The sequence below is a fragment of the Budorcas taxicolor genome, chromosome 12 (assembly GCF_023091745.1).
Source record: "Budorcas taxicolor isolate Tak-1 chromosome 12, Takin1.1, whole genome shotgun sequence".
Classification (NCBI taxonomy): domain Eukaryota; kingdom Metazoa; phylum Chordata; class Mammalia; order Artiodactyla; family Bovidae; genus Budorcas; species Budorcas taxicolor.
Window position 1 is genome coordinate 28,026,024 of NC_068921.1, and position 12,618 is coordinate 28,038,641.

At 43.4% G+C, this 12,618-nt stretch overlaps 1 protein-coding gene across 1 annotated transcript in view; it reads left to right on the top strand.

Annotated features, from left to right (window-relative positions):
- The window catches only part of STARD13 (StAR related lipid transfer domain containing 13), a 167,375-nt gene that overhangs the window by 117,516 nt on the left and 37,241 nt on the right, over nt 1-12,618 (top strand). Inside the window, exon 4 of the mRNA XM_052650353.1 lies at nt 12,139-12,202. Coding sequence (XP_052506313.1) covers nt 12,139-12,202 — 64 coding nt within the window. The remainder of the gene's footprint in view (nt 1-12,138; nt 12,203-12,618) is intronic.

Consider the following 12,618-nt stretch of genomic DNA (forward strand, 5'->3'; position numbering starts at 1 on the left):
TGCCCTTTGCGTTTAAAAGAACATCTAATGGCAATGCATATCATGTGAGACAAGGGAAACTGTGCCAGAGAGTGGCAACAAAAATGATTGTTACAGTTTACCTCTACACACAAAGCCATGCCATTTGATTTGAGTCAATTAAATAACATTAATAATTTTAAATAATGGTAGTTTTTATGAAAATTGGTAATGTACTTTAAAATTTTCTCTTTAAGAATATCATATAAAATGTACAATATTTTATATATTGTGTTTCTGTGCTGTGCTTAGTCGCTCAGTCATGTCTGACTCCTTGTGACCCCATGGACTGTAGCCCACTAGGCTCCTCTGTCCGTGGGGATTCTCCAGCCTAGAATACTGGAGTGTGTAGCCTTTCCCTTCTCCAGGAGATCCCTACTCAGGGATCGAACTCAGGTCTCTTGCATTGCAGGCAGATCCTTTACCATCTGAGCCACCAGGGAAACCCATATTGTGTGTTATGACACATAATAATTTATGACGACTACCTGAACTGAAACCACAGACAAATCATGGGGAGAAGGATATAGATGATTACATAATATTCACGGTCACTTCCACCTTTGAAATTCTAACTCTATAAGTTAAATACAAATCCCAATAAGCAGTGATTTCATTTCTTCAAAACACAAAGTGCTGGAGAATTCCTTGGTAGTCCAGTGGTTAAGAATCTTCCTTCCATCGCAATAGATAGGTTCAACTCCAGATCGAGGAACTAAGATCCCACATAGCTCAGAGCAGCTAAGCCTGTGCATTGCAACAATGGGGCCCACACCCTCTAGAGCCTGAGCTCCACAAGAGAAGCCCTCGCGTCTGAGCACCCAAAGCAGCCAAAGTGTAAATAAATAAATAAGCCACAAAGTGCTTGGCAAGCACTCCTCTAAGCATTTTATAAATATTTACTCATTACATTCCCATAATAATCTTATAAGATAGGCTGTAATATCATTCCCATCTTACAAATGAGGAAATAGAGGCACAGAGGTATGAAATAACTTGCCCATTTATGGCTCGTAAATAGCAGTGCTAGGATTCAAAGCCACACAGGCTGATTCTGGCATTTTCCAAAGAAAGCTTAGGTCTTTTTGTGAAACACGATTTGGAGTGTTTTTTGTTTTGTTTTTTAATTTCTTCCTTTAAAGGTAATTCTTCCCAAGATGTCTATGTTGCCTTGTGATTTTTCCGAATTTAACTTGTAAGTCCCAGGGTTAGAAATTCTGGTTGCATTTGTACCATCATGGACCTCAACTTGTAAAAATAATAATAATTACAGTAAGAGTTTAGAGCACACTCTGTTCTCTTGTGAAGAGTTTAGAACTTATTCACTGTGGAGAGTAGTGGCACTGTGTCATCTCTTCCTTAAGGGTCACTTCATCAAGGCTGTGTCTTGAGGACCTTATTTGCTATGGAGACAAATAAGACAGAATTTCCACCTGAAGTCTCAGTCCAGTGCTGTGGTTCTCAGTCCGAAGTGGGGGCAGCATTTGATCCTGTCTTCAGGCCTGGGGATATTTTTGCTTGTCACAACTGTGGTGATACTACTGGCATCTAATGAGTGGAGGCCAGACATGCTGCTCCCTCCCACAAGGCACAGTGTACCCACCACCACAAGGAATTATCTGTCCCCAAATGCCCATAGTACCTAGGTGGAGAGTTGAGTAAACTCTGACTTATGTGGACAAATGGTGTGATCACTGTAAGTACAGGTGCAGGAGAGCTAAGGGCGAGAGCATTTTAGAGAGAGCTTCCTGGAAAAATGACCCTAAAAGGCCAGTAGGAATTACCCAGACAAGAACACATGAAATTTTGATGTGGTTATTTTGAACTTTCACTTTTGTTTCTTTTATTTGGCTAATTTAATGTGCAGAAAAGGCATCTTCATCCCCACCCCCACTTTCCATCACAAACCTCACACCAAGGTAGTCTATACAGAATGAGGGTGGCCAAGACAAGTACAGATATAGAAAGGTCAAAGGTAGGGATTTCATATATAAGTGTAAAAATTTATATTAAAAATTGATCTTTATATTTTTTAATGTTCTCTTATATAAACTTTTCCAACCACCTACTCAAAATAACTTTAGGAAGAACACCCAAGAAGCTACAAAGTAGAACAGCAGGGCTAAAGAAGGAGTTTATATCTGTCTCTCTATATGTGTGTTTAGCTATTTGTATTGTATTCTGTAAAAACATTAGCAATATTTTTTAAAAATGCTTTGCTTTGCCACATAAAAAATAGATGACCATGGCTGTCATTTTGGGAGTGTTTACTGTGCACTGACTAGCATACTAAGTTCTTGACCTTGACTTCATTTTATTCTCACCGGAACCTATGAATATCAGGTACTGTTATTATTGCTGTTGCTCGGAGTTCAGGGGCACCAGATTCCTCCAGGCGTGAGCAGCTGTGTGGTGGTGACGCCTTTCCTTGAGTCAGGAAACAGCCGAGGAGAGAAACGAGAGGAGTCCAGCCAGGGTTTGAGGTGGGGGAAGGGGTGCTGAGCTGAGGCGCCTGGAGGTGCCAGTGAAGGTGTCGAGTGTGCAGCCGGGCATGTGGGTCTGGAGCTGGACAGGCCCTCAGCTTGGGACAGAGATGCAGTGTCATCCATGCACGAAAGGCATGAGGCCCTGAGAGTGAGACAGTAAAGAGAGGAGAAGAGGACCGGGGCTGACCAAGGGGGACCCCACGTCTATAGGGCCGGTAGGGGAGGAGCCAAGAGGCGCCCCTAGGCGCCTGGGAGTGAATGTTTCTTCCCACCCAGTTCCCCCCCGCCCCCAGGGGGTTTTCTTTCTTTCAGTTTTCTCGGAAATCTCTGGTATGACCTTTGCTTCAACCCGGCCTAATTCTCACTGGAAAAATTTTATCTGGATTAGATGCAATTTTTGTGAAAAGTTAAAAAGCTAAGGACACCCCATCTGACTTCTCTAGTACAGGCATACGTGAGTTTAAACTTTGAAATCCACAAACTGAAGAAGTCCAAGAAAACCTGTTCTTTTGTTTTCGTGTGCTTAGTCGCTCAGTCGTGCCTGGCTGCTTGTGACTCCATGGACTGTCACCCGCCAGGCTCCTCTGTGCATGGGATTTTCCAGACAAGAGTACTGGAGTGAGTTGCCATTTCCTCCTCCCGGGGATCTTCCCGACCCAGGGGTGGAACTCACATCTCTTGCGTCTCCTGCATCGGCAGGTAGATTCTTTGCCCCAGCACCACCTGTGCGGCCCCTCTTCTTTTGTTTTTAGCTCTTTACCTGTGGGCCACTGTGGCTGATGTCCCCGATCAGTTTGTGGAGGGAAAACTTCCGCAAAACTCTCGTCATTAGAGGCTATTACTGATTTCAGATTATTTTCTGGGGATGCAATGTACGGCATGGTGACTATAGTTAACAATACTGTATTGCATATTTGAAAGTTGCTGAAAGAGTAGACAGCAACCCGCTCCAGTATTCATGCCTAGAAAATCCCATGGACCGAGGAGCCTGGTGGGCTACAATCCATGGGGTCACAAAGAGTCGGACACGACTGAGCGACTTCTGTGTGTAAGAATTCTCATCACAGGAAAACAAAGATAGTAATTATGTGTGATGATGGACGTTAAACTTATTATGATGATCATTTCAAGTATCAAATCATTATGTCATATACCTTAAGCTTATCTGATGTTGTCTGTCAACTGTAAGTCAATTAAAAACATATATTATGCAGCTCATACAGTGCCACATGTACATCCTCTCCCCCTTGAACGACATCATCTAGCAAGATCAGTCCACGCTTTACCATCCCTCTCACACACCTCCGCTGATATCCAGGGCCAGTTTGTGGGGTTATGGGCTGGAAGAGGAGCCAGCATTTCTGCTGCCCCAGGGCCATTTGCTAGAAGAACAGCCAGAGTGAACAGCTCAGCAAGGGGGAGGCGTGGCCTCCCCTGGCTCAGCTGTGGCCTGGCGACAGCCCCTTGCGACTTCCGATGACACCTTTCTTTCCCCTTAGACACCAGAAAGCTGTGCCGCTGGATGGCCTGTGGTATTTGAAAAACCTCGCCCTGGCTGAGAACACACCAGACACATGTGTGTGGCAGAGCTCTCCACCCTGCTCTGCAGAGCCTGTTCTGTGAGCCCCCAGACAGACAGGGGACCTTTCCCAGGCCCCGCAAGGAGGAGCCGCTGCTCCCAGGGGCGCTCACCTCTGAGCCCTGGACCAGGTGACTTGTTCTCAACCAGCTCTGAGGGCCACGCCCAGGGCACCCCTCAGCAGACCGGGCTGGAGACCTTTCATCTCTGACCCTGGCGAGGAGGGTGAGAAGTTCAGGCTGCAGCTTTCATCAGAATCGCACGTCAGAGATGAACCCACACCCCTGCCTGTTATTCCTCTTGAGCTTTTGGCAGGAATATTAGAAAAATAGCCCAGGAAGCTGACCATTAAGTCAGCATGGAAGACCTCCTGAGCAGTCTAGAGTCTGGTGGTTTAAAGGTAAAACGTGCATCTAAGAGAAGAGAAGGGCGCCACTGCTCCCGTATATGCGCCAAGTGCAGAGGGCCTCTCCGTGTCTCCCAGGCTCTGTCACAGTCACCGCGTGGGACACCGCTCAGACGGGGCCCCGACCACCCTCCCCATCTCGCTCTGGTGCCCACGCCCCCAGCAAGCACCCTGCCTGCCTTTCCCTCCTTCCCCTCCCGGGTGTCCCGTCAGTCAGGGCAGCCCGGGCACAGCTCGCTGCTTGCTGGCCCCACTGCCACGTGTGTTCAGCTGGGGAGGCGAGGGACGCCCTCCAGGCTCCACAGTGCTCACTGCTAGGAACCACATCTCATTCGGTACATCATGGGCTCCCGGTGCTCGGCGGCCATGTGCCAGGCAGGAATTCAATACATGTTTGTTAAATTGCATTGGAACCTGGAAGAAAATAACCTGTCAGTTCACAAATTATTCTAACGCTTCTACCTGTGAGAGGATATTGTGTGGCAATCAATTATTCATTTTCTCCTCAAATGCCCTAAATCTCTCTCCTCCAGAGCTACACTTCTGCATGGCAATCACTCACAGCTCAGCCCTCTACTCAGGCTTCTCCAAAGCCGCTGCCTGCGAAGACTGCTAACCCAAGAGGCATATCTTATGTTTTGTATCACTTACTCTTAAATACCTGATACAATGAACCAACTGCACCCTTCTCTCTGTAATGCTCCTTCTGTGGCTTCCAGGACCACTTTGAGCTGATTCCATTGACCTCCAATATCTCTGACTACACCTTCCCCCAGCCCAGCTCCTCCTGCTCCACCCAGGCCTTGAGCACAGCAGTTTCCAGGGCACTGAATCCTCCCTGGAAGATTGGTGTAATAACTATGTATCCTCTGTGTATATCCTCTACTTGCTGATCATTCTGAAGTGGGTCTGGATGTCACAAGGCATCCCAACATGACCTCATGTCTCTTCCCTGAATCCCAGTTCCTGGCCCCTCCCTACTTCATGGTTTTCCCTGTTAATTGACACAGACACATTGACAAAAGCCTGAAACCCAGAAGTCACCCTCTATTTCTCCCCAGCCCCCACGCTTCTACGTCAGTGGCCAAGTCTTCATCTGCTCCCACTCCCCTCTGCTCCTCTTTGCCATCTCTCACCTAAACTGTTAACTGTCTTCCACCCGCTCTTTTGCAGTTCCGTCTCCATCCTGCCCCCAGTTTTGTCTCCAGCATGCAGTGGCATTACATTACTCTCCTAACTCCTTCAGTAGCTCCCCTTTGCTGCAGATTGCTCTAACATCTTCATTTTGGTTCTTCGTGATCCGACACCTGCCCATCCCACCGGTGATTCCTGCTCACATCCTTGCAGTTCCGAGACTAGAGTGCTCCAGTTAATGACTGCTGGCTTTGCCTATAGTCCTTTTCATCTGCGCAGTGAATTTCTCCCAGTCCTTTATCGCCTTGCTCAAATACTGCCTCCTCCGGGAGGCTTTGTCCTTCTGCGTCCTGAGAGTTAATTGCTTTTCCTTTTGTTCATCATATTTATATCCCACTCAGGAGTGTGAGATCCCCACGGACAGGGACCACATCTGGTCACCTCTGCATTCCCAGCCCCTCGACTTGTTCCTGGAACGTGCTGCCCACTGTCAGATGGTCGTATCTCAGCTTCTTCTCTTCCTGTTGACTTTCCCTCCAGAACTTCAAGTTTCACTTTTAAAATGAGACTTCTGACTGTTTCTCCTTTACTAATGTATGAACCCTTCTGAAGACAACAGTAGAAATTACCAGGTTCTGGTAGCCATGGACATTGCGGGCGGTCCATCTGAAAGGGTCAAACTGCTTTGCTTGTGTCAACACGTAAATCCAGTTTGCCCAAAGCACAAACTGCACAGCTTCAATATGCGTCATGGGTTTCCTCTTTCCATGGAAAACGTAGCGAGGGGAAGGAAACTGTCATTTATTGACCAGCCTGTGCAAGGTCCAGGACATAGGCTGTCATCTCCCAGGTCTCCTGGGTCCTCCTTGAGGAGGCTGGAGCGGAGAAATCTCTGGCCAGGGCGAAGTCCAGCTGTCTAGCTGATGCATGGTGCCCCTGAGCAAGTGTTTTCTCTCAGAGCCTTGGTCTCCTCATTTGAAAATAAAAGAGATCAGGCCAGTCGGTCCCCAGAGCCTGCCAGGTTCTAGTATTTCCTTAGCAAACATTTACCCAGTGGATTCTCTCTGAACCAGTGCCTGTGCTGGGCGTCAGAGATGCAAATGAGGTGCGGCTCTCAGCCTGTCATATTCAGTGGGGAGAATAATTCTGCTCTTCTGAGTACACAAGGTCTATTGTGACTGAAGCCAGCCGCTGATTGGACCAATGTAAACAAAGTATGTTCAGTTTAAAAGAAAAACCCACAGAGACTATCATGTATAAAATTTCCCGCTAGGTTTTAGGTGGATTAGAAGAATAAATTATGGTTCCTCTCAAAAGAGGCTCTAATCCAGTGGAAGACACACTGTTCATGCAGCAAAGAAAACACATTTTATAATTCCTGTTCATGCAGGGATAGTTTTCCAGGCCACCAGTGACAGACTGACTCAGGTTTTCTGAAGGGTTTTATGTTACTTATCATTAAGTGGTTTTTGTTGTTTGTTGTTTAGTTGCTCAATCTGTCCAATTCTTTGCGACCTCAGGGACTGTAGCCCTCCAGGCTCCTCTGTCCGTGGGATTTCCCAGGCAAGATTATAGGAGTGGGTTGCCACTGCTTCCTCCAGGGGATCTTCCCGACCCAGGGATGGAACCCGCGTCTCCTGCATTGGCTTAACACTGATTCACTTAACACTGATTCTGAACTTAACACTGATTCTGAACTTAACACTGATTCTTAACCACTGAATCACCTAGGAAGCCCCATCATTAAGTTTGAGGGAAGCAAATACTGATGCTAATATTTGTCCTAAATGCAGCCTGGCTATAGTCATAGCAGAATTCATGGTGATTTTGATAAAGGGCTGTGAATCCTTCTGTTACATGACATGTTCTTTTACCTGAAGCAGCCAGTCCTTAAAGAGGCATCTCCATCTCTCCAGGGTGTGTGTTTTATCCATTTTGTATTTTTGGAGAGTCTAGCCATTGTTTACATTATAGAAGATAAATACAGACTGATGCTACACCATGCTGGGAATGTCTGCCTAGTCTCAGATCACCATAAAGAATGTTTTCCCTCTTTGTCGTTTGTTCCCAGCTTAAAAAATCAGTTGGGTTTTTTCAGCTTTATTGAGGTATAACTGACAAATAAAATTGTAAGTTATTTAAAGTATATGGCATGATGATTGGATAAACGTATCCGTCGTGAGAGGAAGAACTGAATAGTTGTGCATATGATATTTGAAACTATATCCAGAATTTCTGAGATGTCCTTAATCATGACAATTTTGTAGATAGAATTGAGTACTAATAAGAAAGTAGATTCAGAGCAAAAGAAATGCAGATCACTTTACATCAGTAATTTCAAACTCCAAGAAATAAAATGACTTTTAAATGAATAAAACAAAGATTACATTTTTAAATAATAGGTTTTATTTTTAGAGAAGTTTTAGATACACAGCAAAATTAAGCACAAAGTATGGGGAGTTCTCATCTGCCACCTGTCCCCACATATACACAGCCTCTCCCACCATTAACATCCCCCACCCAAGTGACACCTCACAGCTGTGAACCTGCATTGACACATCATTGTCACCCAAAGTCTATAGTTTGCATTAGGCTTCACCCTCAGTCTTATACATTTTATGGGTTTTGACAAATGTATAGTGTCGTGTATCCACCATTATAGTATCATAGAGAATGTTTCACTGCTCTAACAATCCTCTACCCTTTCTGTCCATCCTGTGATTCCTCTCTCCCTCCTAACCAATAGTAACCACTGATCTTTTTACTGTCCCTATACTGATTGATCTTTTTACTGTTTTGCCTCTTTCAGAATGCCATATAGTTGGAATCATATAGTATGTAGCCTTTCAGACTGGCTCCTTCCATTTGGTAATATGCATTTAAGGTTCCTCCCTGTCCCTTTATGGGTTGATGGCTCATTTCTTTAGCACTGAATAACATTCCATTGTCTGGATGTACCACAGTTTATCGGTTCACCTACTGAAGAACCTCTTGGTCACTTTCAAGTCTTGGCAATTATGAATAAAGCTGCTATAAACATCCCTGTGCAGTAGCACCTCACACCCATTGCTATTGTGGACATGTTGGCTGCAGAAGTTTGGTCACATTGTTTTATATTTTAAGTATATATGTCCTTTAGAAATACAATATTTATCTTTATGGATTAAAATATAATTCCTGTGCAAGTTTTTGTGTGCAATAAGTTTTCAACTCTTTGAGCAAATAGCTAGGAGTGCAACTACTGGAATGTATAGTAAGAAGATGTTTAGTTTTATAAGAAACTGCCAACTGTCTTCCAAAGGGGCTGTACCATTTCGCACTCCCACCAGCAGTGAATGAGAGTTTCTGTCATTCCTCATCCTGGCCTGCGTTTGGTAATATCAGTGTTTTAGAATGGTGTCATTCTAATAGGTATGTCATGGTATCTCACGGTTGTTTTAATTTGCAAGTTTGTAATGATGTATGATGTGGAGCATTTTTCATATGCTTATTTGTGACCAGTGTATCTTGTTTTGGTGAGGTATCCTGATTTTTGTCTGTTTTTTTTTTTAATTGGATTGTTTTATTATTTTGATTTTAAGAGTTGTTTTTTGTATTTTTTAGATAACAGTCCTTTATCAGATGTGATTTTTATGAATATTTTCTCCACATCTATGGCATATCCTTTCATACATTGGACAGTGTCTTTCACAGAGCAGAAGTTTTTAATTTAATGAAATCCAATTTATCAAGTATTTATTTCATAGATTATGCCTTTGAAGCTGTATCTAGAAAGTTATCACTAAACCTAAGGTCATTTAGATATTCTCCTATGTTATCTTCTGGGAGTGTTACAGTTTTGTGCTTACATTTAGATCTGTGATCTGTTTTGAGTTAATTTATGTGATGCATATAAGATCTGTGTCTAGACTGACTTTTTTCTGCATGTGGATATACAGTTTTTTCAGCGTTGTTTGTTGAAAACCTATCTCTTCTCCATTGTGTTGCCTTTACTCCTTTGTCAAAGATTAGTTAGCTATATTTGTGTGGGTCTATTTCTGGGCTCTGTATTCTATTCCACTGATGATTTGTCTCTTCTTTCACCACTATCATACTGTCTTGATTACTATAGCTTTTTGGTAAGTCTAAAAGTTGGGTAGTGTCAATTCTCCAACATTGTTCTTCTACTTCAGTACTGTGTTGGTTCGTCTGCAAGCTTTTTTCAATATACTGCAGATCTCAAAAAAACAATTCCTATTTGTTTATTCATTTGGCTCCACCAGATCTTAGTTGCAGCATGCAAGATCTTTAGTTGTGACATGTAAGATCTCGTTCCCTGACCAGGGATCGAACCTGGGCCCCCTGCATTGGGAGCATGGAGTCTTAGCCTCTGGACCACCGCAAAAGTCCCTCCAGTATATTTATTGAAAAAAAAATGTGTGTTTGAGTGAACCCACACTGTTCAAACCTATGTTGTTCAAAGATCAACTGTACATAATGCACCTCAAATAACATTTTTAGTTCTTAGGTAGAGACCTTAACACATTTGGAACTGGCTGTCAGGTACAGGAGCAAAGGACCTGCAGAAGATAGCTTCAGACTAGGTGATCAGCTTCTAGTCCATAACTGCCTGTCATAGTTGACACTAATGAATGACTAATAAGTGGGTAAGCTGGAGATGGCTGAAAATGAGGATAGTTATTAAATATTTTAAGTAAATATCACGATAAGAAACTGACAAAAAGAACTAGTTTCAGTGTGAAGCATTAGTGAAACCAGTTTAACAGGCTGTCTGTCTCCTGACTCGAAGTAAAAGATGAGAAGGGACTGAATACGACCCAGAAGAGGCAAAATTCAAAGACATCGTGGAGGTCTAATTAACAGGCAAGATGACTGTTTTCTAGCTTGGGTGACTTGACTTACTGGTGATGCTGTTAATCAAGACAAGACTTTAAACAGGAAAAACAGGTTTTGAAGAGAATACAGTGAGTTCCGTTTTCATCGGTGAGTTTGAAGGGCCAGGAGGACCCCCCAGATGAATGAGACTAGTGAGTAGCTTAAAATGTAGCTCTGGAGCTCAGGTCGGGTGTCCAGGCTAGAGAAAGAAGATAACCATCATCAGAATCTAGTTTATTTTAAGAGCTGATATCCCTTTATTCCTGTGCAGAGTAAAAAGAACCCAGATGATGTGGTGGATGTTATAGTCAAACACATGATAAAGGGTTAGTTTTGAAAAAGAGTACGAACATCTTGGGCTTCCCTGGTGGTACAGTGGCTAAGACTCCACGCTCCCAATGCTGGGAACCTGGGTTCAATCCCTAGTCAGGGAACTAGATCCCTCATGCTACGACTGAGAGTTTGCATACCATACAGTCAAATAAATAAAGAAAAATATTTTTTAAAAAGAATATGAATATTTCTTATGATGAAGGAAAGAACTGTTAAAATAATTAATGACTTAAGCTGACTAGCAATGGTCTGTTGAGGAACTGTGATATTTTTCATGATCTGAGAATGAATGCCTATAGAGAGAAAAAAAAATTAAATAAACGCTGGGTAGCAGTTTGAGGAGCCCAGCTGAGGGAGAATTTCAAAATGTAATTATTGCTATGTACTAGTCATCACAGACTGCTAAAACAAAATACCACAGACTGGGTGCCTTAAACAACAGAAGTTTATTTTCTCACAGTTCTGGAGGCTGGAAAGTCCAAGATCAAGGTGCCAGTGAGGTTTGGTTTCTGGTGAGGACTCTCTTCCTAGCTTGCAGATAGCCACCTTCTTGCCGTGTCCTCCCATGGCTGATTGAGAGGGAGGGAGGGAGTGCTCTGGTGTCTCATCCTTTGTTCAGTCACCAAGTCGTGTCTGACTTTTTGTAGCCCCATGGACTGAAGCATGCCAGGCTTCCCTGTCCCTCACCATCTCCCAGAGTTTGCCCAAGTTCCTGTCCATTGAATCAGCCTCTTCCTTTAAAGACATTAATTCTACTGGATTAAGGCTCTACCTTATGACTTCATTTAACCTTAATCATTTCGTATTCCAAACACAATCACATTGGGGTTTAGAGCTTCAAACTGTGAGTATGGGGAGGACACAATTCAGTTCATGGCATATATAATTCCGCACTATAATGTGAGTTCTTTTCCCATTATACATACACAAGAGCAAGAGAGAAGAGAGATGGTTGAGTTGATCCAAATCTGGGAATTAGCAGGATAGGCTGGAGAGGAGGTCAAAGTGGCAGATGAAATGAGGGGCTGGTGAAAATATGGCTTAAAATTACTTCCCATGGGTTCCAAGAATGATGGAAAGGGAAGCAGCAGGGATTGGTAAGCTTCATGGAAGGTCCTGTCAGGTCTGGAGGCTGGAGAACAAAAGGGAACCCTTTATCATGTACCATCTCTTGGTAGAGTCCTTTCTTGGGATGTGATTGGTTGTTTCTGCACTTTCAGCTTCACTGGCAACCGATGAGACTCATCAAACTGGAAAGATTTAGGTTCATTAGTGATAGCAATGATCACATTTTTATTTCTTTTTAGACGACTAAATACGTTGAACAAGTGTGCCTCAATGAAACTTGATGTGAACTTCCAAAGGAAAAAGGTAGGTACAACTTACTACACCTTACTAAGACCATGGTTGTACCAGCAGGACAAGCTGCATTCACAAATTAAAAACAACACAAACCTAACCAAAAATCTGAAATGACTGACCGTCTATGTGTTTATTCTCCAAATACCTCATCTTATCATAAGCATCATGAATAAGCCCAATAGGAACCTAGGCTAACATCTGTTTCACTTTGCTTTAGTTTTGATCACAAGGTTTGCATACAAACGTAAAATGCCTTGTTTATGATAATCTTTCAGAAGTTTGTTTAGCTGTAAATATCCACTCCATATTAGACTCAAATTCTCCAGTGATTTGTAGATTAAGAGAATGCAGACCAGAATCTATGGGGTGAGTCATGCCAGGTGTCTTCTGCTTCATTCTTTCCTATGGCATTTTATTTCAAGTGC